This window comes from Tyto alba, unplaced genomic scaffold, assembly GCF_018691265.1.
Source record: "Tyto alba isolate M040663 unplaced genomic scaffold, T.alba_DEE_v4.0 Super-Scaffold_42, whole genome shotgun sequence".
NCBI lineage: Eukaryota > Metazoa > Chordata > Aves > Strigiformes > Tytonidae > Tyto > Tyto alba.
Genome location: NW_024881318.1, coordinates 22,195,970 through 22,223,341, shown reverse-complemented (window position 1 = coordinate 22,223,341; position 27,372 = coordinate 22,195,970). Strand labels below are relative to the sequence as shown.

The following is a 27,372-nucleotide window of genomic DNA, read 5'->3' as shown; positions in this document are numbered from 1 at the left end:
TAAGTTTTATACATCATACTTTGCTCTTGAATTGACAAACTTCTCTTGTATAAAAGAAAAAAACCCACCTTATATTGAGAAAATTTGTATAGGCAAAGCTGATAAATTTAAACATGATAGAGAATATAAAATTACCATCAAAGATAAACCATACTCTTTACAGTTGCGGCTGATTTCAAACATTCCTTTTGATAGATTCCTAGTACAGCAATTTTTCAGAAGTATGAACACTCCAAATCTCCTCTATTTATAGGGAAGTTTGCAACAGGTTCAATTGGAGACATCAAAAACATTTTAAATAGACATCACAAGATGCATCTGTAGTTTAAAGGTCAAATTTATTAGGAGATTAAGAGATGTATTGTAAATGGTCTATAAATATAGCACAGCTGATTTCATTCACAGTCAGACAGCCAATGCCAACCTATTTTGTAGACACCCTTGTTCTTTTGTTCCAAGAAAAGTTTGCACCATAAGACTTGGATTTAGGTGTCGGAATCTTCTTCTCTTCAACATCATAGCTCCAACCTGCAGGTTACAGGGGAAATGGTGGGGAGACAAGAAACAAAGAGAATTCTAAATATTCTCGCCATACAATATAGAGCAAATGCAACCTAACTGTTTTAACTTTAGTATATTTTTCTTCACATAGATATCCAGTAGTTTATTCCTTAGTAATTGGCAGCAGAGAATACTGAAATGCCATGTGACATATGCCCGTTCTCTCAGTTGGTAAGACTTCACCATACTAGGCACCTCCATTTTCTTTACTTCTGCAAAAAACTTGACAGTCATCAGTGAAAAGATCAACAGGGAACAGAGACCGTCCTTCAAGTTCATGGCTCCACAACTCCATAGCATCACAGAAGCACTAAGGCTCTATGTATGTTGAGACAGGAAATACAAATAAAGGAAAGGTGAAAAAAAATAGTATACAGAATATCAATCTCAGTGGTCAGGAGAGAATGGAGACTTTGGAAAGCCAGAGGAAAAAAGAAGGGTGGGAGGATCAAAGAAAGGAAGAGCAAAGAAAAAACTTCAGCATTAGAAAGGAGTTTTATACTCAACATTTTTATAAGAACATAAAAAATTAGGAGTAATAGAAAAGGGAATGAAATGATAGAAGACAAGTAAATTACGTGATAGTTAAGCAAGAGAAATGCTAAAAAATGTCAGAAAAGAAGAGGTGGAGACATTAGTGTTTATGTAAATCAAAATGCAAATTGGTTGCAGACTCCAGGTGCCTGGAATGTTGCCAGGGTAGCACTCAGTATTCCAAAGTTTGGTCTCTTTTGCTGCAACATTTCACTCAAAGTTGAGATACTCGAGTTGAAGCCAGAAGTAGCTAAGTATGCAGTTTTAACTGATACTAATAAGATGATACTTCCTTAATTTTAAAACAAAAACTTGGTAAGCCCTAACAGGTTTAACATATATCTGCATTTTTACATTTAAGATGTTCACAGAAAACACTCAAGACAATCTGCACATCAAAACATATTTTGTAATGTGCAAGTTGTCATGTCACTATGTCTGAATTTTGTGTATCCACAAATGTCACACAAACATTTTCTTCATGCTTATGAGGCTGCATCAATGTTAATTTCCAAGTTAACTATTATCTGTAAGAAACACTGGAGCAGAGGTTTTAAAAACATATACTTTCCATCTGGGAGCACACTGGCTTTTGTCTCCTATGATGATTAAAAATTAAGTGTGAGTAAACAGACAGAGCTAGATCCAGAGACAGACTCTGGTATTGCAATATTCAGCATCATAACATCTAACTTTGAGGCACTTGGCTGCTGGAATGCAATCAACAGCCCTAAGTTATTGCTTCACCTTTTTATACACTAGATAGCGAGGAGCCAAGTGCCTCTAAAAGAGATTTGCAACTGCCAGCACAATGACCTGGGCTGCCATAGATATCCAAAATCCACAAAGTTAGTTACATCTAACTTTGGATTGCAGGAGGCCACCATATTTGATAAGGTTTCACACTCTGGAACAGTGTCCTTGAATTAGGCACCTCCAGTTGTTCATGACAGAGACCAGAGGTCACTTTTATAAAAACACCACGATGGAGTGGGAAGTTATTCTTGCCCTGCCACACAAGCCAAGTGGATAGAAATCAGATTTCATCATCTCTGGAAGAACATCCTCATCACCTGACTAAAGGTTATTGTGGAGTAGAAAAGTCCTCTATCTTTGTTACTAAAACTGTATGTTTTTTAGCAACTCCCTGGGTGATGTCAGACAAGACAAAAAATAATTTAGGCACAGGGCAAACTTTCAGTTTCATCCAGTTACAAGTGTTTCCTCCTTGCCTTGACTTCAGACCATCCTCAGCTGTCATATTTTGGACAGAGATGTCTCCTGTTGCTGTATTCAGTGCTATTATTCCTACATTAGAAAAAAAAAAAAATCAGATGGGGCAGGCAGAAAGATAGCTTGCCTCAGGTTCCTGAAGTTCTTAGGTGAGAAAGAACTTTTAGGTTTTCCAATTGTATCAAAATACTTGCAATATCCAGGATTTGCAGAAATTAAACTTGAGGTACTTAAGGAATTTTGTAATGGAAAACTTGGGTGGTTCAGATGGGAAAGACAGTGAGGTAAATATTTGTGTTCCTAGACACAGACATGTTTCAAGAACACCTCGGTTTAGCTTCTAAGTTCCATTGTAAATGTGTGCCTGATTTCTCATTTCTTTCTAAAAGTGGAACTAAATACTGTAAAATTTCTATTTCCAGCTACATCTGATACCGAAGCTATTATTACAAAAAATATTATGCACATATCATAAAGCATAAAACTAAGCCACTTTAAATAAAAATGGAATAATAATTTAGGCAAGCCACTATCTGCAGAAAAGTTTGGTACATGTCAGTTATGGTAAAATTAAGGGTGCAAGCTAAGTGAATACTGAACTAATAATGTTAATACTAAGTCACAGTCTTAGTTTAGTTGGTAGAATTTCTTTGTAGTTTTCCCACACAATGGACATTCATTACTAATTCAGTAAAGGCATAAACCTACAGTGAAAAAATCAAGTATTTTACTTGAATTTGCATTTTGAAAGGACAAAATATAACATGTTCAGATGACATAAGCAGCACATTAAGACAGTGATATACAGGCCAGGATCCAGGTTTTTTCTCTTACAGGCTGAATTTCCCAAGAAACAGAAATAGCATGAATAATACAGAAGCATAAGTAACACCAGAGACTCCCAAATTTCATATCTGTTCATAAAACATTACAAAATACTATTGAAATTGCATAGTAATTAGTATATCCAATGCAAATATGATGATCCTATTAATTTCTTAGTGAACTAATTTATTTTTCAATAAAATTAAGACTATTACAATAACAAGAAAGATCTATTCCAAGAGAAATACAGGAATTAAATATTAGCCTTTACAATTAAAAAGTACAAATAAATTGCACATTAAATGGTTTAGCTTCTTAATTGTATAAGTTAACGGACTTACCCTGTTTTCTAGGTGTACAACATAAGTCATCTAACAACTCTGCACAATTTGGTCTGACCAAGAAACTTTACTGTCTATATACACCAGACTAAACATAGTTGAAAGCTGTAGACCACAGGGAAGACTTACGAAGAAACTTACACTCCATGGGCACTATTCCTGGCTTTAACTCAGTGCAGTTAATCTTTCTCACATCCATGAGCACTGAGCATGAAGACTAGCTCTTTAAGGAAAACGCAATTTAAAAAAAAAAAGAAAAAAAAAGGCAGTGAAAAATTCCTAACAATACAAAAAAGGTCTGCTGGATATTTAAAGGGCTGAGATTATGGATATTTCTTGCAGTACCACAATTCTGTGAGAAAATACAAGCCTAAAAAACAAGTAAGTTTACAGATACAGTCCTTCCAATACATCACTAGTGTTAAAAATATTAAGTAATGATACTGGCTTTTCTAGTATCTTTTTCTCAAATACAAACAATCATCATGTGTATAGTTTTGTACTTGTGAAGAGTTAGGTTTAACTTCCTCAATCTACAACTTCCTTATGGGGGTCGGCAGAGGGGGAGGTGCTGATCTCCTCCCTCTGGACACCAGAGATAGGACACGAGAAAATAGAATGAATCTGCGTCAAGGGCAGTTCAGGTTGGACATTAGGAAAAGGCTCTTCACTTGAAGGTGGTCAGTCCCTGGAACAGGCTCCCCAGCAAAGTGGTCACAGCACCAAGGCTGTCAAGGAGTGTCTGGACGATGCTCTTAGTCATATGGTTTAGTTTTAGGTAGTTCTGTGAGAAGCAGGGAGTTGCGCTCAATGATTCTTATGGGTCCCTTCCAACTTGAGATACTGTATGATTCTATGATAAATCCCATTCTGCAACCTGGCCAGAACTGAAGTCCAGTGTGCTTACTTGGTAGTCCATTTCAGCTTTTCTGATTATCAAACATTTACAAGGGTTCTGACAGTCTTTCCTTAACTAGAAATTCAGATGCTCATGTCAAACCTTCAGGAAAAAATCTCACTGCCATGTAACTAGGGCCTCCAGCCTGGGATACTCTTAAAGATAGAAGTATTAATATTAATTTTCCTCCAAGACCTGAGTAAGGCTCAGTTCTCATTCAAAACACAAATACTTCCAAAAGCATTGCAGTAGTAGTGCTAAAAGGCTGGAACACTCTTCCAGATTCAGTGTCCTAAGGACCCTCAGAAATATCCGCCCCCCTGCCCCGTTTTCTTGCTTCACAACTAGAGCACTAATGGTCTACTAGTTTTGTGGAATAGAGTGAAGGTACTTCTTTACTTTTACTGTTAATACTTTGAGATCAAGACTGCTTATAGAAAGCTGAATCCCTCATAATACATACAATACATACCATTTTTTTCAGCAAAGGCAATGGCATCTTCTTTAGTAGAGAAAGTAAGAACCATGTTGGATAAAGGATCAGCTCTGTAAGAAATCCGATGACAAATTTTAAGCACATCTGAAATATAAAATAATTACATCTGTATCTCAAATGCTAGCCAAATGCTGTATTACACAGCTTTTTGTAGTATACCACCTCACAAGGCATTCAAAATCCCTTTATTTTTAATTATTTCCAGGATTAACGCTTGCTTTCTGCAAGGTATTGTTTTACTCTTTCCATTTGTAAAACTTCCCTCCAACTCATTGTGGAAATTAATGTTTTAAGTTTTCTATTAGACAAACATGTCTAACCACCTGCTGAGGTTACAATAAGTATTCTGCAACAACCTTATTAATTTTTAAAGCTGTGTAGTCCCTCTCTTTCTGGATGGTCTGGAGGCTTAAGGTAATTTTGAACATTTCAAAGAGACCAGGAGTCTATAAAGTAGCTAGGGGAAGAATCATTTTATACAGAAAAGAGCAGAATATCAAAGTGAGCAGAAATTAATCAGAGACTGAAAATTACATGAAAAAACTCAAGAGTTCATCTTTGGCTGAGGTCACATGATCTCCCCAAATTATCCTAGTACAGCAAGCAGATCACAGGCCACCACTGTAAACGAAGCTCAGAGACATAAACTGCTAGCTAACAAAATACACAGTGGTTAGTTTTAGATGATCAGCTATTCCTCGGCTGAATTTCGGAAAGGAATCAAACAGCAAAAGGCTTTTTGAGACAAATTAAAATCTCAGTTAAAAAAACCCCTGCCTTATCTGTTGTTATAAAAACTCAATTTAAGAATAATGACAAAGGATGAAAAAAAATAGCTTTCTAAAAATTAACCTAAAAAACTTTTAGAGAAGTAAGATACGGGTTGTAGCAGCACAATGATGAGATAATGCTGCCCTGAGACAACACTGCACATGAGCCTGGGAGACAACCGGGAAGGCAAGACCAAATTGCAACAAACTATTGAAGGAGCTGCCTCTCAACTCTTCTCTCTTTGAAGCTAGAAGGGTAAATGAAGAGAAAAAGCAACCAAAGATACATTGAACTCTCTACAATAAAGACAAAGACTGTGACTGGCAGAGGGGGAGGGGAAGAAGGGGAATCTAGCTTCCAGCAAAGACAACAATGTAATTTTATCTGATGTACGCATGGAAAAATGGAGTTCACTATATATACAATATATTCCCCAATAAAAAATAAAAATAAAATAAAACCAAAACCCAAACAGGATAAAGGCAGAAATTATACTTTCACAAGCCACTAAGATGGGTTCTGTTAAAGACATTTAAAGATTTCTTTTACAAAGGCAGTAATGAATAATAGGAACTAAGAATTAGTCCATGACATGATCACTGGAGAATCAAGTGACCCAAATATATTCCAATATTGTGACAACTTTTACTTATCATTCTTCTCTTCCATGATTGGGGTTGGAAAAATGTTCTCAACACTGCTAAATGGGAACAAAGAAGTTTAAGTCTGAAGTGTAGTGAGGGATCAAGTGCCTGTGCAATACTGCAAGTTTGGCAAAAACATTCCAGGATAAAGGCAGTTTGGAAATGTGGATTGTGCAGAAATTACTTGTTCTGTTTTCATATGGGTTCATCTTTCATCCAGTCTAAATACAGCTTTTTTGATTTATTTCCATATATGAGCTATCCATATATTTAAATTTGGGATAATCTGTGAGCAAACTGGAATTCAGGACAGCCAGCATGATGTCCTGATAGTGTCAGCAATAGCAGTGCTGCTGGATTTCCTGAGCCTGCCCTAAACTGTTTTATCAGTCACTACAAACTGGGATTACACATTTTCTTCTGAGATCTTGTAAAATGGAAAACATGCACTTCCCAGGTTTCTTTGTTTACAGCTTTATATTAAAATATATACTCAAGAACTATCCTTAGGCGTTCCTGTAATGAAATCTCCCAATTAAAAAAAAAAGTTATGGGTCCATTTTATTTAGATATTCAACTGAATACTTTTCACTGAAAAAAACCTACATCCAAGAAACAACACATGAATTCAAAAAAGCAAGTAAGACTGTAAAATGACAAAAATAATGCAAAGACCTATAGGTAAATATGTATATTGAATTCAGAGGAAAAGGGCTATAATCCACCAATCCTATTACATTATTCAAAAGTAAATGGGAAAACTTCTAAGAACTGTTCTTTGCAGCAATTAAATCTGAAGAGAAGAAACTCTTCTTAGGTATTTCTGGGTGTTGAACAGTAATTTGAAATTAACAAAATGCCCACAAGTAGTTTTTATGAAAATTCCTTTAAAAATTAACAGATACAAACTAGTTTACAAAACCCTTAACCTAGCTGTGTCAATTCTTATCACAGCACTTGCTTTTGGCCTACCTGGAGCCTGCTTACATAGGAAATACTTCATTTCCTATGCCAAAATAAAAATGTGTGTAGAGATGGATTAGTTCAAAACAGCCATTCATTTTTAAATTCTCACAATAAACTCACTTCAGGACAATTTAACATACAGGTAAGTCCTTAATACCATGGCTTATTTTTCTAGGTGGTTTATTTAGCACAAATAGTTACAACTGTTAGAAAGGTTAAAATACAGTGTTTTGGCTGAGATCATGCAAAATCCAACCCAGAAAATAATTTGTCTGGGGGAGGGTAAAGTCAGCTGAAAAGCAAATGTTGATTAGAAGAAATGTTAAATTCAACCTGAACTAAAGCAGGTGTTACTGACACCTGCTACGGTGTTACAATCTGTGCAGTGGCATAAACAGATTTACACATACTTTAGTGGCTAGACACTTTGAGGGCACACAAGGCAGGAGGGAAAGGGCTATTGCTGGTCAACAGGCTATCACTTAATTGATTTAGGCCCTGTGAAACAACCTAGTAATTACTTTTTAGCTGTAGTAGCTACTTGCAGTAGTTGAGTCATCCAAGGCATACATGTATTAAATCACTGAAATCTTAATCTCTGAAACAGCAATTTAAATATATTTAAAATGAAATGGTGAAAAACCCAGTATGTGCTTAAGATGAGGTCACTGTTATACACAGGCTTAAAGTTTTAAAACAGGTATTTTAATAGATTAATTTAACACAATTAATTAGTATTTTAATTCACATTCAGTATTTTTTCTCATCTAATGATAGTTGAGCTTGGCTTCCCTAACGCTTTGCAGTACAAGTGCAACCCAGATGTTACAGGTTTGAGTCTCCTCACATTTTTATGGGAAACCAACATAACAGCAAGACTTGGTTTTACAGTAATTTTGAACTAATATTTCTGGATAAATTTCTGGATACGTTTATTTTCTAAATTAAAAAAAAAAAAAGAAAAAAAGAAATTCATTCTGTGACTAGATTTAGAATGTTAATAAATCTTAAAAAGTGTCCTCAGATTATTTCACAATTACAGTTTTAAGATTTTTTTCATAGAATTTTGTTTTCTTTGATTGTAAGTGCTAATATGATGGCAGCCAGACATTTTCAATGCACACTGTATCCTTTTTGAAGCTTGAAAAATAACCTCTAGTGGTTGATTTTTGTTTATGTACAATAATTAACTTCTTTGAATATGCCTCAAACAAGACATCTTCAAATCAAAATTACAATATTTTCAGGAGAATTGCTGCCATAGTCCTCACAGGTTATAGGAATCCTAACCACACTGTAAAATACAGGTAGTATATTTATATAGGAAAAAAAGAATTAAAAACTAGCTGCATCCAAGTTATACTTACATCTCCAAACTATAGCATATTTAGATAAGATTATTATTTTTCTTGATTTTGTCATATTTAAGAGTTTTTACTACATTACATTGAAACAAACAGTGTAACATTTAAATACATGGTTGTTCAGGGTTTTTTTTTGTTTGTTTGGTTTGGTTTTGTTTTTTTAATTAGTTATATTCCTTGTTTTAGATCTTCAGGATATTTATAAAACTGTAAAAAAAAAAAATCCAGACACTAAATATAATTATTTTATGTTTAACCAAATTTAAAAGATGCAGCTGAGAGCTGAGGATTTACTGCTTCATGTAAGTAAGAACCCCTTTTTTCTGATGCTGCCATACAGTAACATCACCGCATATGTAATCACTGAAAGTTCTGGTTGTTAAAATCTTTTTCAAACTCTCCCAGATCATGTTGTGAGCTAAAATCTGCTTTTATACATAACATATCATTAATCATGCAACTAACAAACCCAACCACTTACTGTAAGGACTGTTAAAACACAAATAGATTTACAGGTAGAAAGGACATTTCAAACTTAAAATTTACAGGACCAGTAAGAGCCAAACATAGAAGAAATGTATTTCCAAATTCAGTAACTACTCACGTAGAAGCCCAGCCCATTAATGGGTTCTCCCAGCGCTCCCTGTTATCAAATTCCATCTTCCATTTCTTTGTATTGTTAACTCCTGCCTGCATTGCATTACGTGCTGGAACAAAAATGTGAACTTTTCTGGTTTTGATGTGCTCAGCTGGAACACCAGTTAAAGTAGTGATATCCTATGAAAAACACAACAGAACTTGTTAGAATGGGTACACATAAAAGGCTTTTATAATAAAACTGTTTATGTTTTTTACATAATTTCATGCTTTATTTTTATTTTTGAAGCTACAAAAAAAAAGAGAAAAATTGCAGAAAAGTATGTTATGAGTCCAGTTGTACAAAAGTGAAGCTGACTCATGTTGGGGCTGCTATCGTTCTGTTTCCCCTGACTGAATTAGATTTTGCATGGATCAGTTATGTGAACCTGCTCATCTCCCACCTACACAGTAGCTAGTGCCAGAGAAGGGACAGGACATTCTCTCCCATCCTCTGACCACAGGTGCAATGTTAGGACTGCTCTAATTTGCACTAGCTGAAGCAAATGTGGAAATGTATGAACTCTTCTTTCTCCCTTAAAGAAAGTGTTAGAGCACAGGCTGAAACAATGACAAATCCTGAAATTTTACATTACCATAAGGAGCCTAAATTTCATATGAACAGGACTACTCACCAAAATCCTAGCCAGCCAACTATATGCTGCAGTGTAAGTGCTTTCTCTTGGGCTTAAATCTGTCTGTAAGAGGCACCAACATCCACAATGACTCAAGAAGCTATGCGTAGCATGAAGGAAGAGGCAAGAGGTTATCTTTCCCACAAAAATCTATTGATTGATGAGACTGCAGAGCAGGTACTAGAATTCAGCTCCCTTATTTCTCTAATCATTAGTTATCGCATAAAATTGACCCCCTTGTCGTGTTTCAAGCTATAAATAACAGCTTTTGAGAGTCAATTCATCTGCTGATGTACAAGATCAAGAAAGAACATTTTATACTGGTAACATTCTTTGGTATTTTTGTGAAGGACAAAAGGATTCAGGAGATTGCAACCTTCAAAGCAAAAAAAGGCTTGTAACATTGTATATAGTCAGTAGTAGATGCCCTCCTCTACTAAGGCTTGGCTTGTGAGCCCTCAACAAATAAACCTAACAAAGGTAAATATTAAAGGGTCACAAAATCAGGCTAAAAATATTAACTGACTTTAACAAAGAATAAGATAGGGAAAAACTTCACAAGAATTGCTGTGAAAAATTACCCTCAGCAGCATCTGATATAATCAAAGTGAACTTTCTCGCTAAAAACTAAACAGTAATTACATAAAATTAACCTGTCAGTTCACCCTAGTAAAGAGTGAAATCAAACATCAAATCCATCTCTAAGGATGCTAAACTACTTCTGTTCCTTACATACTTAAAAGGCCAGTGGGAGCTCCTTGGTCTCCCTCTGTGTCCTCCCTTCCCCTCCTCTCTCCAGGAACAAATAGTAAACTGGTAAATGTCCAAAAAAAGTGCAGCAAAACTTCACGTATATTGAACTCATCTCACCAGTACTGCCATTATTTCAATTAAAAGGCAAACAAGTTTAAATAAAACACTGTGGCTTTACATGTCTGTAGCTACTAACTCTGTGGGATTTTGTTTTGTGGCACACTTCAAAGCTCTTGATGCTGTCACCAGATCAACCTTTGAAATGAGGAAAGTCTCATTTTTCATTTTAGTTCATAAAATAAATTTTGGGAGATCAATCCCTCTAAGCTACACAAAGGAGCAAGTTTAAATAATTTTACTTTTATATACAATTAGAACAGCAGGGGAAACAAACAAGCATGCACACTAATTTTCCTACTTCTGACATTCCTATCCAGCCTACTAAAAGAAACTGTCAAAAATACCTTAACAATTCCATTATAAATGCTTTCATTATGACCAAGTAATGTTCATTTTTAATATGACTCTAGCAGTGGTATGAAAAAGAAACACTACCAGTCACTGGAATGTTGCAACATATAGGTAAAACACCTCCTGACAGACTGGCATTTCTGACTGTTGAAACTTAAACCATAGTTTTAGATGGAAAGAGCTTAAAGTTTTCTTACTTGAATTGGCAAAGTGCTTTGTTTAACAAAAAGGGGTTTTTACCTGCAGCAATGTTTAGTGGGGCTTAAATGGTTCAGCTTGCCTCTTTATAGGAATAGGCTACTATTAGCAGCCTTTTTTTCTGTATTTAACAAATATGCCTACTGAGAAAACGTAAAAATAATAACAAAAAATTCTTTCCCCTGTGAAATAGTAAGCTATGTGCAACAATTCTAGGTTTGTTATCATCAAATACCTCCCAAATAAGCAAGCTTCAAAATGATCAATAATATTTTTTTACTATTATTATTCTCAGCAACTCCTATGTTCATTATGGGTTTTGTGCTTCAGTGCTTCTGATTTCGAGGTTTTTGAACTGTTCCAGAACTATCTGGAATTATTAAAAAAAGACACTATGTTAAATAACATTACGGACATATACAATTCCCTCTTTTGAAGCCTCCACACCAGAAAAATCACAAAAATACTACACATTAGTGCATACAGAACAGAATTCAAGAAGAGTATTAAAAACCAGGAAATGCTATGTTTATTAAGTAACCATGGTAAAGAAATGCCTAGACTTGTCCATCTGGATGAAAATAAAACCAAACCCCCAGACAAACTGTAAGTCCCTTCAAGCCATGTTTTTTCAGGCACTCAGTTGGCTCCAAATTGAAGTTATTTCACTAATAATATAGGATTCATCTCATAAAAATATTTCCAATGTGAAAATTAAAACCTGCCTGCTTTGTGAAACTAAAATGTCTACATGGTGTTGCTAGCTTTTCATACTTTGATTCATTACAGCTAAAGTTTCCATGCCTTCTGGGAATCTAGCAATTGTTTATTGATATCTTCCCCATTTTAAAGCTGGCAATTGAACAGACAGTTGTTAGGACAATGAGTTTCTGGTTTCTGAAGCCCAAGTTGTCCTGACATAAAATCACTGGTTTTGCTTGCTGTAGACATGCAGGGTACTGTAGCATAGCTGAACTGTTGCCAAAGATATGGAATAAAAAAGCTTGGCATCTATCACATACTTGACACCTAAAGAGCACAGAAGCTCTAAAATTCCTATTCCCTGTAGGCGCACTCTTAGTCTAGACAAACTGATTTCTCACACTTTTAAAATGCATTACAACACTCTATTGTGATCATTTCATCCACAGAGCTCCAGCTAGTGACAGAAGAACCTGTCCTTTAAGCGACATTTCAATGGGCTAAAGCTCCCGCTCCAAGATGCCATTAAAACAATATAATACTTGAAAAGAACTATGCTGCACTGGGTTGAACTCTTTACTGTGTCTTCAGTGCTTTGTTCTGAGTTCAAGTTCTCATTGAAACTACCTGCGAACCAACTTTCCAAAACAAAGATGTTTTTGACAGCTGGTTTCACATTACTTTTTTTTTTTGTTTGTTTTTCCTGAAGTGTTCCTTGCAGAATTTAGCTATATTAGTGTATTAAAATGTTAGTGAGGTGTTCAGCATTCAAAATTCTAAATAATAAGGTGACAATGTAAAGACTTGAGATTTGAAATTTATAGGTTTGCTTTACTAGAAATTAACAACCCTGCTTCACTTTTAACACAGCTTATCATCTAAAAGGTGCATTCTGATATTATGTTTTTCTTAGTATATATAAAGACTTATTTTTACTAGCAACCTTTGAATTCTTTTACAATTCAAAATATTAAAATACTCATTTTGAAGCATTTTGGTTCTTGAAATAAGCTGAGAGGGACAAACCAATTTTTTTAAAGCAGAAATCACATCGAATTGCTTACAAATGAAGAGGAGATATTGTCTTTATTATAACTTACACTATTTAATAACACTTGTCATGGTGGAAAGCACCGTAAAGCTGTTCTGGAGAGAGTAGTAAGAAATGATAAATGTGCTATACAGCAAGGAGAAAAACTGGTTCACAGAGGCGGTGTCAATGAAAGCAGTATTCAGCATGAATATAACTTTTAAAGGAAATGAGAATTTCCTACTGTTAAGCACTCCACTAATAGCACAAATTCCAAAGGGGACAAGAAATGGAACTCTATAATTCAAGGGAAAGAGACAAAATGATTGAAAGTATCTCTGAAAACCAGTGTTTTTGAATAGATGGGTCAGGTGTGCATAAGGGTGTCGTGTTTCTCCTATGACACTTCTTTTAATGCATAGACAGAAACTGTACATAACCACTATCAACTATCTACTGTTTAGCACAACCCCCCTTTAAAAAAAAAAAAAAAATAAAGGAAACAGGGAACAAGCAATGGGAAGTTGATGTCAAAACACAGAAAAACCTCCCAGCAAGCTTCCAGCAACCACCCAGGATTTAGAGTCTTGATAGCTGCTCTCTTTTCAATACCAGAATTTCACACATTTCAATGACCATTATGACTTCAAAGAATCAAATTTTCATCATTGTCCGTCATCTGCCGGTTGATTTGTATAAAGGAGTTCTTCTGCATGCACTCCAGACAAAGGGCTCCTTACTTTCGTGGCTATATATCAAGTTTAAAAGTTCTGTTTGTGACAGTTGTGTCTGTGGTAAATTAGGGTAACACTGAAGGAGTGCAGCTGCTCTGTAGGAACCTCCTTTTTGGCATCATTTCACTTAAATAAAAACTGAATAATTAGCTTCTGCCTTTATTAAACCACAAAAATGCCACTGGCCTTAGTAATTACTTCCGGTTGCCCCACCTACTTAACCTCAACAGTTTACACTTGTTAGAAAGGAGGGAAAGTAGAAGTTTTCTGTACTTTATAGGAGTTTACAACAGCTTGCTCTCTTCCCTACCTCCAACATGTTTTACCAGACTAAGTGCATAAAGTTTTGCTATACATTCATGTTGCAATACACTTTCTTTAGGAGCTGCTATATCAAAGCAGAGAACATCTTGCATAATACCCACAAAATAGCTGCTGCAAAAGAAGCTTTTTATTTTGTGTGCTCAGCTGCTTAGGCTGTAAGTCAAGATAAGAACATTTACGTTTCTACACTTCAATACAGTATTTTTGAAGCAAGTGTAAGAGAACAGAATCTACTATGCAAATTGTAAGTGGAAAAATGGAGCAGAATGAACTAAATGTGGTCAGACAACATTTGTCTAACAGCAACAGACATAACAAGGGGAAAAAAAAAGCATATTTGCCCTTAAGAAACTCAATCACACAGAATACAGTTTTCTCTCAGGCTTTATAATCATTTTGTATTATCACAGTAATCTGTGAACACCATGTTATTACCCGTAACATGTTCTCCCATTTAACCATCCTGTAGAACGATTAATAAAGAAGTTGAGAAAAGCAATGAAAGAACCATATTTTAAAAAAGAAAACTGAACATTTTAATCAGGAAACAGGATTCCAGAATAATGATTGCATGAAAGCTTCTATTTAAAGAAAATTTCTTTCGATAGTCAGTTTTGCAGAAAACATGAAAGAGAAACTGGGTATGGAGAAAAGTATACGCTGAAAAGTGGGTCTAACAGAAGCAGAAATTGTCACAGTACTGGAATCAACATAAGTCCATCATAATACCTTTTTAGACTATTGACTGTCATCATGCAGAGGTGTCAGCATCCAAAACAGTCCAACATTTGCAAGTACTGTTAGCTTCAGCAAACTCTATTTATCAGTTTGTATTTCACAGCTGAGTTAGTACTCTTAACAGCCACTATGGCTAAGCATTCACTGTTGTCATAAAACCTCCTTGAGAATTTCCCCCTCATCCCACTGCTCAAAAGCTCACTCCACTTTCTCAGTATTTTGCATACCCAGTATTATTCCACCTTGCTTGCATGAGCTACTACAAACATAATGGCGTAACACACCCCACACACCATTAAATGAATGTCACCTGGATTTATTCAGAGAGAACACTATGGAAGAGTAAACAGGAATAATTGATTTGACTTCTAAAAATTCCCGGTACTCTCTACAAATTGGAACGTAACTTCACATTAGTAAGTTGAAAACTTCCTCCTCACCAACCCTTCTTTCACATCTTAAAATATTTTACTTATAGTCTGCATTACATTCCCAAATTTTGAATTAATCTTTATCTCCTGCAAAAATCATTGAAAGACTGGATTTATAAAAGTGATTAATGGCAAAAGTTATGTCAAAAGCTGCTGAGCTATGCTTTTGTTAGTTTAAACCATAACACTAAAATTAAAAACAAAAATCTCAGATTTGAACCTCTCAGTGCCCTGACAAGTCTCAAAACAGAGAGGCATTTTTCTTGACAAACATGAAAAAAATACCCATCATTCAGCCTGCATCTAAAACATTTTAGAAAATTAAAAATGAAACATTCGAAACACGCAAGACCCACTTTCAGCACAGACAGATATTTCATGCTCAGTATAGTTTTTCTGCCAAGAAAGAATCAAAGAACAAAACGATTATTTAATTATTAATAATTTGGGTTGTTTTCCTGTAACAGTATGTCTTAGTTTTGTAAATGTCTGGGTAAATATCATGAAACTAAAGAGAAGGTGAATCACATATCTGGGCTTACACTTGACAGTTTCTCTCTATAACTAAAATTAAGAAAATCATTATTAAATGGAGGAAGGTAGGGGTGGTCAGGGGAGAAGAATGTATTTCATAAAAATAGATTGATGTTGCTACCAGTAGTCATCAGAGACTTCAGTGTGGTCATGACATCCTTCAAACTGATGAAATGATAAACAGTGTGCTTGTCTCAAGATGGAAAAAGTCTGAATTACTTACAACAGGTCTTGTAAATTACTTTTTCTTCTAACATGGCAAGATTTAGAGAGAACATACTTTCTATAACTCATTCAAGTCATACGTAAGAAAATCTTTTGCTTAACCACGCACAAGTGGCTGCTGTTTTGTTGTTTTTTTTGGTTTTTTTTTATTACCTGCAAGGCATTTAAAAATACTGTTTTCTATAGTGCATAACCTTCAAGTATTCTACAACAACTTCATAATCCTCAGACTAAAAAACATGCAAAAAATACATTAGTTAAGAATAGCACTACAGAAAAGTTTTTAGACCATAAGCTTTCAAATAAAAGAAGTTGCAGTCTTAGTTTGCTTGCATTTAGAGAGAGAGTAACTGAATAATTGACATAATCTGATTCTTCTTAGAATAATTTAGTTATGAAAACACTACTGCTTTATTACCATAAGTAACTGTTCTCTCAGTTGGAAAAAAAAAAACAGAAATAAAAGGTAGGAAGGAGCTTTAAAGGAAAGAAGACAAAAGTGGTAGCAGCCAAGCCCACCTAGAATAGACAGCTTTGCACTGATTGCCTTGATTGGTTCAATTTTGTATATTCTATAAAATAAATGGTATATTGCAGTTCACTTGTACTTCAGTGATAGTATATTGTTTCAAACTAAATTAATTCAATTTGCAGTTCTGATTATCTATGCTATACTCCTAGCATAAGTCACAACAAGCTGACTGGCTTGCAAAGCTAAACATAGTATTTCAAGAGTATCTTGATGAATTATTCACTGAAGAGGACTTTTGAACTTACAGTCTATAAAATGTAGTTTTGATCATGGACACCCAAAGCCCCAACGAGCAGCTCATGGTGAGGTCTTCTATATCTCAAGTGAGAGCCAACATTCAAGCTACTCTTGCACATTGGGAATAATTTCTGTATTTTTTATGTGTTTCTGATGCCATGTTAGTAAAGTCCTTATTTTTAACATTCATTAAAAGTTACCTGTATTTAAAAAACAAATCAAAGCATATGACTTAAATTAATTTTACAAAGTTACTGTTTTTCAGGTGTTCTGTCAGGAACAAGAAAATTAACAGTTCAGATCTGTTTTATGTCCATTTGAAAACCTTACAAAGCTTCCTTTAAAGTATCCATTAAGAAATTTTCCAAATAAGTACTAGGTAGAGCTCCCAAATATGGGCACTACTTGTTTCATCATCTTCAGCTTTAGGAGGGGAAGGAGTCTCATCTGTGTTAAGTGTGTGGCTGGGGTGCCTTTTCTTAGTTTTGCAGAAAGCTCCCTTATGAGTTCAAGCTGGAAAAGATGCAAAGGAGCTGACATTCAGGGACCGGCAGTGAACTGACACACGACTTGCACATAAGCAGTGTAAATGCTGCTGTGAAGCAGGAACACCTTGGCCAATTCATACTCTAATCTGGACAGCAAATAACCTAAAGTCTGAGCTGTTGAGATCAAATTTGGATGTACAGCAAAGTCTTAAGACTTGGTAACTCTAGTAAGATTTCCTGTGACAAAGTTGTAAGAAAGATTACCACTACTGTGCATGAAACATCCATTGTGGATTCAGTTTTAACTAGCTAACAATCTCCCTGGGCTGACAGCTAGAGCAAAGAATACTGAAATACTATTTTTAAAAATTTCATTACCATGCATTCTAGTGTTCTTCCCTTTTACCTCCCAACTACTTATTAATTCCCTATGTAATGGTAGCTGTAGAACACCATTTCATTTTAAGGGTTAAAATTTAACATTCAGCAAAAGTGGGGGTGGAAAAAAGCGAGTAGTGTTTCAAAGTTTAACCTGACAATACTGTCACACTAATGCATGGCCTGCTACTAAGACCAGTATTGAGAAATCCTGAGTTTATGTAAACCAACGCCTGTCTTCATTGTGATGCATCTTCTCTATTCTTTACATCTCCTTCATAAAAAAAAGTGATTTCTGTATCAGATCTTTGCCACATAGTAACAAATGCTGTGAGAAGTAGGGGAGAAAAACAGAAGCACATCCCCAATTAAGAAATGAAAATTTACAGCAAAATCACTGTTGTTGCATACTTTTTAGAAGAGAAGTTGCACTTACAAAATTACAAGGAAGCCAGACCTGTTAAAAGCTGTCCCTTACCCTAATGCAAGATATAATGCTTCTATGTAATATGCATGGTCTTTAAAAGTTGAAAGCAAGTGCTAAATAGTGTACGTAATTTCCATACACAGCAGGTAGTGAAGCAAGAAAAGAATTGACACAGTTACCCTCGTTAAAGAGATGCACAATAGAGAACTGTTATGCAGTGTTAGCATACTGAAGGTCTATGCATCAGGGGTGTTGTGGCTATTAACAGCTTAAATGTTCACTGTATTTTGTTAATTAGGGCATACAGCTTTTAAGCCTTAAATGTGTTTTAGAAGGTTCTTCTCTAAAAGTAACACAGTCATGATTCCCTAGTGGGGATAGGGTTGATGAAGCTTCAACTATTTCAACATCAATAAAATACACAGCTTAATACCACTGGACAAAACGGTTTCTTTATCTATACAGCTAGTTAAAATGGAAGCTTTCTACAATCTTTCTCTAAGAAGCTAAATCATAACTAGAATGTATTAGTGCTACTTCACAAATGGTTTTTAGCTTTTTCTATCTAGAAGTCTGTCCCTGCAATTTGTGCTTTGGCCTTTATATGCTTGGCCTGTAAGGTTATTTATAGGACAGAAATCATGGTCTTACACTTCCTGACACAATAAAGAGAAATCCGTCACCAGTTAAATTCAGTAGTTCAACCTTATACACTCACTACATCTTTCAGTTTTCTACTACTGTGGGAAGGAAAAAAAAAATATCAAAGGAGAGTACAACATCCAATTGTGTTTACTAAACAGCGATAAAAAAGTATGAAATTGTACTGGAAACAGAGATTACAGAACATATTCAACTTCTGACATATCAGAGAAACAGAATCAGTTGACCCAAGAATGCTGTCAAATGGAGTGGACATAGCAACAAAAATGTGGTCCTAGGAAAATGCACCTAAGTAAAAATACAGAACAGAAGAATAAACAATAAAATATTAGCGCAAACTACATTTTTTCATCTTAAAAAAGCTTCTGCCTGGTTAACATGCTACTCAGTGAAAACTTTAAAATATATGATTTATGATGATGATGTTGGCCTATACAGAAAAACACTGCTATTTATTTTTATACATGAATGTATCTGTACAATTACAAAACAAATCTGTAAGGAAAAATATCAATTTCTTCAGAGGTTTGTAACCAGAATTACTCACCATAGTCTTACTTTTTAAAAACATTTGCAATATAACATCTTTAAAAATATACTGGTTTTGGTATGTCTTATCAGCACTTTGTAGAAATTCCTTATAGCTCAGCTTCTTCTCACTTGGTAACCCAGTTTTCAGGCTAACAGGTAATAGAATAAAAACTACTTCCCCATCACACAAGGATTTTCTTTTGCACTAAATGTAAGCCAATGAGCTTTACAGAGTGAATAGAACCAAGTATACCAAAAAGATACATAAGAGATTGAGCAGTTTTCCTAGTCTATGCTGCACAACATAAGAACTAAATTGCATATTAAAACTCTGGATCTAACATCAGATGCTCCCTCCATGGTTCATGTCCTCAACACAGGTTAATGTTCCTAATTTGAGAAAGCAGCCATTAAAGTAGTTCAAAGATACCGCATAAACAAGACATCAACAACTGGAAGAGCATCTAGTTTCATTTCATCATTGATCATTTGAGTAGAAAGAGGTAGTACTGAAGAAGCATCAAGCTTGCAGCATGATTAAGATGCTCAAGGATTACTGGGCTTTCCAGACAAGGAAAGCTTTTTCTTTTTGACTTCATAAAATGATTCAGCTAGAACTTCATGACTAGAAACAGCCTTCAAGTCTGTACATAGAACTTTGTTAAATTAGACTAGGATTTGTGTCTTAAATGTACAACTTACATATACTACAAAAATGTAGAAAGACACATTTGAATGAACAGAAAAGAAAGCACTCTACAACAAATTGTTTATTCATTATTCCTGACAGGACAAGAAGAATTCATGACATCTACAGAAATATTTCATAGCAGGGTGTATTAACTTAGGTGTTCTAAAAAAGCTTCAGATAATAGTACTGTTTTATGAGAACATTAAAATACTACCTAGACTTTAAAAAGCAAAATTACTAAACAAACAGCTCCAAAAATGAAGTTACTTCTGTTGATTACTAGACTGTATCAATGGCTTACTTTTATTCTTTCTAGCAGATTAGAAACATTGCTTGCATAATTTAGACTTACAAAACCAAACAAGTATTTGCATGTTGAATAACCCTTTGGAAGCCAGACAAATAAAACATGACACAATGATACTCCTTTTTTTTTTTTCTGAGCAGCCATCATAGCATGCTCTTCAAAACCAGTATTCTTTGATAGAAAATTAAATACTATGTAATGAAACAAAAAAAAAAAAAAAAATCGCCTGCATACCCCTCAAAGAGACATCTTCTTTGACCCAGTGCTCCAGACTAAAGCCTTGAAATTTTTGCACAAGAATGCCGCACGAAGGAAGCCCAGACAAAACAGACACTTGAGATGTTAGAAGGTTGTGTAACCTCAATCTCAGACACTCCTCCTTCCAATAATACACAGCAGAGATAGCACTACCATGCACTAAAAGAAAAGGCTCTCAGACAAAGAAAACCAAGTCCTTTACCCTATCCTAAAACCTAATTAAACCTACAGAGGGATGATAGTGCAACTGCTCTCACTGATATAATTATGTATCATTTTATACAAGATTCTGGGCTACTTGGAAAACGTGCAGTTTCCTAAACTGACAAACAAAATTATCTCAAGCTGAAATTTATTAATATAGCAATATTTACTGCTCTTAAAAGACAGCTAAAGGTGATGGCAATTTCTTTACTTGGACTGCTAGGGCTGTAGAAAGCTTCTTTATCATGGGGAGTAACTTGTTGCCCACAGACATTCTTATAGAAAGCTCTTCATTGGTATCCAGCCAACCGGGTTTTCTAAACCACTGCAAACTTCATCAAACTACAACTGCATACAAAAACAAGTTGCAGCAAGCAGTATAGGCTAGGAAATTCCAACTGAAGAGGGATTTAATGGACAAAGAACACAATATAGTGAATTTGCACTACGAAAAATGTGTACATAGTGAGACTACCTGGTAACTACACACACCACTACATGTGAGCTTGTACTGTATTTAAGACCAAATGCAACTACCAGATGAAACGGTAAAGAAGAAAATGTTAAATTATATAAATTAAAAACAAAAAAAGTCGGTGTTCAGAAATAAATGTATGATCTGGCAGACCAGTGTGGTGTACATGAAGTGAGGATTATCATCATCACCAAAATCATTAAAACGTTTAGATATTAAATTTTGTATTAGCTGCCTGACAAAGTTGTCCAAGACAGTTTTTCCTTCCCAGAGCAGTCTTTCTTGGTCTTCACTGGGGGGGGGGGGGGGGAAATAAAAAGAACAAAAAAAAGAACTTTTTAATAATTATGTTTTGCAGCAAAAATGGTGATTCACAAATAAACTATCAGTGACCACAAAAAGGCCTTTAAGTATTTAACGCTATGCAAGTCCACTCTTAGACACTTTCATTAAAGTAGGTGTGTAAGTATTTTTACTTGCTTCTTTTGAACATTTCACTTTTATTGAAATAATTCTAGAATGTGGTTTTATACCTTAAACACCCTCTCCACTGGAAACTAGTATCATTCTAGTGTCAAACATCACAACTGCAGATGACTGAATGCAAACTAAACACTAAGTATTGCATAAGAAGTGAAACAAGAGGACAAGACGCACTGTATTAAATATTTCATAAACTAGCAGTGTACAAACTTTCTTTTATCTGGAATCCCAAGTACAACACAATTCAAATAAGCTGGTCACTTCTTTACTTGACATAACCGTGATAGAAGAAAGTACTTCTCCACACCACAGGCTTCACATACAAAGACATTTTGGGCAAAGCTAGAAACATTTTCAAAACATCTGAAAAGTAAAGGGTGGAAAAAACATTTTATTACCCTCATTTTACAGAAGATGTTTATTAATTTTTCATTATTCTGAAGCAAAATGCAAGTTGCTGATCTAATTTCCAGAAAAAACTAAACAGAAGGAATATAACCTATAAGACAGAAATCTGGAGCTGGGGAATGGGTAACTCTGTCTCAAGCCCCACACAGACTTCCATCCTGGTACCTTGTATCTTTTGAATACGACAACTCACTATCAAAGAGCAACACCAATAAGGCACACAAAAATTTGTAAGTTACATTCCTCATCTAAAGAGGAATACTGTCCTGAACTGAATACTTTACGGTAACCAGTTGAATAAATACTGCAGCTAGAGTGGATTAAATGAAGAAAAGATTATTCTAAATTCTTTTATCCCATTAAGTTACTTTAGGAACAGCTTGAACTCACCCTCAGGGAATAAACCCCAAGGGGTTAACAGCATTTTGAAAAATCAAAACACAGGACATCCACTATATCCTTATTATCTAACACAGTGGTAATGCTTGGAGAATTCTTGGCTGAATAGTAGTTTCAAGAAAAGGAAATCTAGTAAGCCTGTCTTTAATAAATGCATACTTTGCCAAGTGTTTCTCTTCACCGAGTTGTGAAAACAGCTCCTATACACAGTCTTAAAATGCAATGTCACACTGTCTCGCACATAATTTTATGACACATTACTGCTTTGGTTTTCAGCATAAAGTATATTATAAACTCTTGGTTCTTGGTAAAGGCTGCTAGCAATGATCACAGTTTTAAATGCATGTTAAAGCTTAATTTGCTATGTTCTTTGTTTCACAGCACTGTAGACTATCAGATTGAGATTTTAAGAAGTTTCATCATTCCAGTCTATTTTTCACTTGTTTGTATATTTTGTTTTGAGCTGCAGTATTATCACTATTTATTATAGTAAATTCTATGCTTCTCTAATCAAACAAAGATTATACAATTTCACAAATTTCTAAGTCTAGCCAGACTTGGGATTTGGATGGTGAACAAACTATGACTCGATCCTGAAAACACTGTAATGTTTGCTAATAATGCAGTCTTTTAGAAAAAATGGACTGGAGTGTTTCTGCAACTTTCTTGCTGAAGAGGTTCATGTTCTGAAAATCCTATTAGTACACTGCTACTCCTGAATTATCCAGTAGTAAACACAATAGATACTAACTGCTACCCTCTGGAGAGCCAAGAGGAAGCTGCTAAGACTCCTGATACCAATTTCACAATAGTTATTAGAATCACAGAATCATTTAGATTGGAAAAGACCCTTAAGATCATTGATTTCAACCATAAACTCAACACTGCCACTAAATCTTGTCACTAAGCACCACATCTACAGGTCTTCTAAATCCCTCCAGGGACGGTGACTCAACCAGTTCCCTGGGCAGCCTGTTCCAATGCTTGACAACCCTTTCAGTGAAGAAATTTTATCTAATATCCAACCCATTTCCTCTTGTCCTATCATTTTCTACTTGGGAGAAGGGACCAACACCCACCTTGATACAACCTCCTTTCAAGCAGTTGTAGAATAATAAGGCTCTCTCTGTAAAGCCTTTCTACCCTCAAGCAAATCAACACTCCCACCCAACTTGGTGTCCTCTGCAACTTTACTGAGGGTCCACACTCAACTCCTTTGTCCAGATCACTGATAAAGACATTAAACAGAACTGACCCCAGTACTGAGCCCTGAAGAACACCACTTGTGACCAGTTGCCAACTGGATTTAATTCCATTCACCACAAATCTTTGGGCCTGGCCATGCAGACAGTCTTTCACCCAGCAAAGTGTGCACCTGTCCAAGACATGAGCCGCCAGTTTCTCCAGGAGAATGCTGTGGGAAACAGTGTCAAAGGCTTTACTAAAGTCCAGGGAAACAACAGTCACATCCTTTCCCTCATCCACTAAGTCCACTTATTAATCTGCTTTGGCCTAGGATTCTGCATTTACAGCTCCTCTTGAAAATCATCTGAAAAGTAGGAACTGCTCATCCTCAAAAAGCAGTTCAGATCTTCTGGGCCCAATCTGGTGTATGCAAGTTATCTTTAGTGAGTTATGTAGAGCTTGTTTACAATCACAAGGGAACTGGCCTTCTGCTGAGGTTCAGTACTGAGACTTCTGAACCACTTCTGAAAAAAAGCTTAATTACCATTATAGACAAAACAATTTCAGGACCGGTGCTGAAATGTCACTAGCATCACTGTAGTTAGCCTGTCGTGCTTATAATAGAGTTCATCCCTACATGTTCTCACAATGCTGAAAAACCTACTTTAGTACCATTTCGATTGCACTTGATAGCATTGCTCTTGAATGCTTAACTCTGTGTAGTAACTCATCCTATTTCTTCTTAGCCTGATATAGAATATAAACATCTGTGAGATGGCTGCAACTAATAGCTGATCCTTAACCACAGTTCCACAATGTTTCTAGCATCTCCCCAGTGACTAAATCCTGTGACTGCTCTTGCAATAATTTTTGCTTTGAGCTACAGCATATACATTATTAGTGGAATATTCTGCTTTAGAAATGCAAAGGACATATTCTGGCAGTTCTTCTAATTTTGAAACGTTCTTGCAATATTGATATCATTTAACCACTGCAAGTCCTTTTACTGACAAATATTTAGGGATACTTTCCAACTGTAGACAGCAACTTTCAAAACAATGCCTAGCCTGTACAAACTCTGGGCTAGACACCCACAATGCAGCGTTACCAGCACTGACTGCAAAACCTGCTTAAAGCACACATGCTGAACTGCACAACGTTTAGCTACAACAGTACTGATGTACCCAACTAGTGATGACTGATACAAATCGCAGTATTTTAAAACAGTTTAAATGCCCATTTTAGGCAAAGCCACTGAAGATCTTTATAATGATGATGGAAGCTATGTTATTCTGTATGCACAAACAGTTAAATCATTTGGAACATTACATGAGGGAGATCTGCTGCTGACAGCCTTTGTCCTCTATAGCCCAAATTTCCTAATGCAAGCAGGGTCTTGAGAGACTACTTTTCACACAGCTATTTGTCCAGACTCTTGGAATGACCTAACTGGTGGCCAGAGATTCAAAATGTGATGCAAGAACTATATTTATGTTTAGCTTTGTTCACTTTGTATGTTATTTTCTTTGGATTTAACTGTTCATTAAAAGTTATTTTATTCAATATTCACTGAAAACAGCTAGTAATTAAGACAAAGACACAATTTCTTGGATGTGTTCTATACAAGCTGAGCATTTAACTCCTTTTATATTTAAAAGTTTCGCCTTAATATGAAAAATGAAAGTGGTCTAAACTATTGCATTTTCTTCTATTTCGTTACAACTAATTTTTCTGTTGTATTTAACACATGCTCAGCTGCAGTAAAAAGGTGACCAACTACTGCTTAATGATTCAATGTCAGGATGTTCTTACCCCTTCAACTTAATTTGTGTTTCTGATGACAAGGTATACTTTAGTATTTACAGAACCAAATGGGACTCTAGTTAATTCAAAGGAATACCTGTTGATCCCATTCTAGCATATGCATGTACACACAGGAATATGAGGTCTATAAAAGCACTGGAAATTGACAGATTAATTCAACTACAGTATGCAGTAGAAAGTTTTCAATAACCACAGTGTTAATCTACTAGCCTTGTAAACATCAACTCACAGAAGAGTTCAGTTTCAAAATAAGTTACAAGAGGAGTAAGATAAACAAGGATAACCACATCCCATTTTCCATCTGTTCTTGATTCTTCTTTCTGATATGCATGTAGAAACCACCCATAAGGCAATGTCAGGCTTAAAAAAAAAAAGTATGACAAAGCCAACAAATCCATCAAAATAGCATTTAATGATTTCGAACAATAAGATGCATATATGTGGCGGTAGCACAAGAGCAGGGCAGTCTTTTAGTTGAAAAAGTTAAGCACCAACTTCTGGAATACAGTTTAATTAATTACAACTTGCATGGAAAAAACAGTTTTATTATGCTTAGCAACATTATTTAAAAAACAGAAAATTTATGTAATGTGTTAAATTAGTTTTAATGGGTTGCAATTAATCCTACTCAAAATTATGAAATACACTGCAACAGCCTAAAATACGTTAATACAGTACTCTATTTTACCGTGAGGTTTAACAGGTGTCTAGAGAACTTCTAATCCTGAAAGAGTTGAAAACCACATCAAAACTATTTATGAAGATTTTCTTTCCTAATGGAATATAAATTTTTGCCCACTAATAGACCAAATATTGGGTATTTTATGGCATTATGGAAACTTTTCCAAAAACTTAATTAAATCTATGAACTAAAATTTAAAAATAATATTCTAGTTTTCTACCATTTTGTTTCAGGTCTTACAATAATCTGGACCAAAAAAAAAAGATTTGTGCATCTAGAATGTATACCTACATGCACAAAATTGTGGGAAAATACTATTCAGTCTGACATTTAACCTAATACTTGAAAGATCTGAGAGTAAGAAAATAATTCAGACACACTGTATCAAAATTGAATTATTCAATGGCTGCTACTATAAGATCTCAAAAAAACCTCCAGCAACTATGATATGAGAGTCTTCAATTTGATGATAAAATATAATAATATTAGAAATAACCACTTCACTTACAATTAATTAACACTAAGAGAACTGAATAGTTTTATTTCATATTAGTATCACTGTAACTTAATTGGAAGTATAAACTCTCATGGTTAGACAGGGTAATGTATAACCCTAACTCAGGATAATGCACATTTAAATACAAAGGAGAAGATAGAAGACTATTTTGTGGGTCTGTCTTTGTACTCTAGTCTCTCTCACAATTATGTATCTATCACCCAAGCTCAGAAGAGAGAAATGCGATACCGTAAATTCAGGAAATAGAAAAATTCTACATTTAGACTTTTTTTTTAATGTTAAAGAACAGCGCTACAATAATCAAATGCAATTCATAATGCGTTTGGGGAAATGTACTTTTACTGACTTGGTGGATCTTATTCACAGAGTGACTCATGAAGTTTTCTAAATTAAATGAAATCTCCTGAATCCCAAGTTATGTAACCAGATTAGCAAGATAATCACGTTTGCTAGACTACAATATTAATTTTTTCCCTTGCTTTTAAACTTAAAATTATACTATTACTTTTAAAATTAATAAAATAGTTTACAAAATAATTTATTTTTTTACCTGTAATTATTATTACTACATCTACATTACAAAGCATGAGGAAAAAAAAAGTCCAACAGAGTTGTTAAAGAAGGTGTGTTTTTTTCCCA

At 35.1% G+C, this 27,372-nt stretch overlaps 1 protein-coding gene across 1 annotated transcript in view; it reads right to left on the bottom strand.

Annotated features, from left to right (window-relative positions):
* Positions 1-319: 319 nt before the first annotated feature.
* Positions 320-27,372, bottom strand: part of NDUFS4 (NADH:ubiquinone oxidoreductase subunit S4) — a 49,155-nt gene continuing 22,102 nt past the window's right edge. Inside the window, exons 3-5 of the mRNA XM_033009030.2 lie at positions 9,238-9,410; positions 4,865-4,938; positions 320-528 (exon numbers count right to left, since the gene is read on the bottom strand). Of these exons, the coding sequence (XP_032864921.2) occupies positions 425-528; positions 4,865-4,938; positions 9,238-9,410 (351 nt within the window). The 3' untranslated portion in view covers positions 320-424. The remainder of the gene's footprint in view (positions 529-4,864; positions 4,939-9,237; positions 9,411-27,372) is intronic.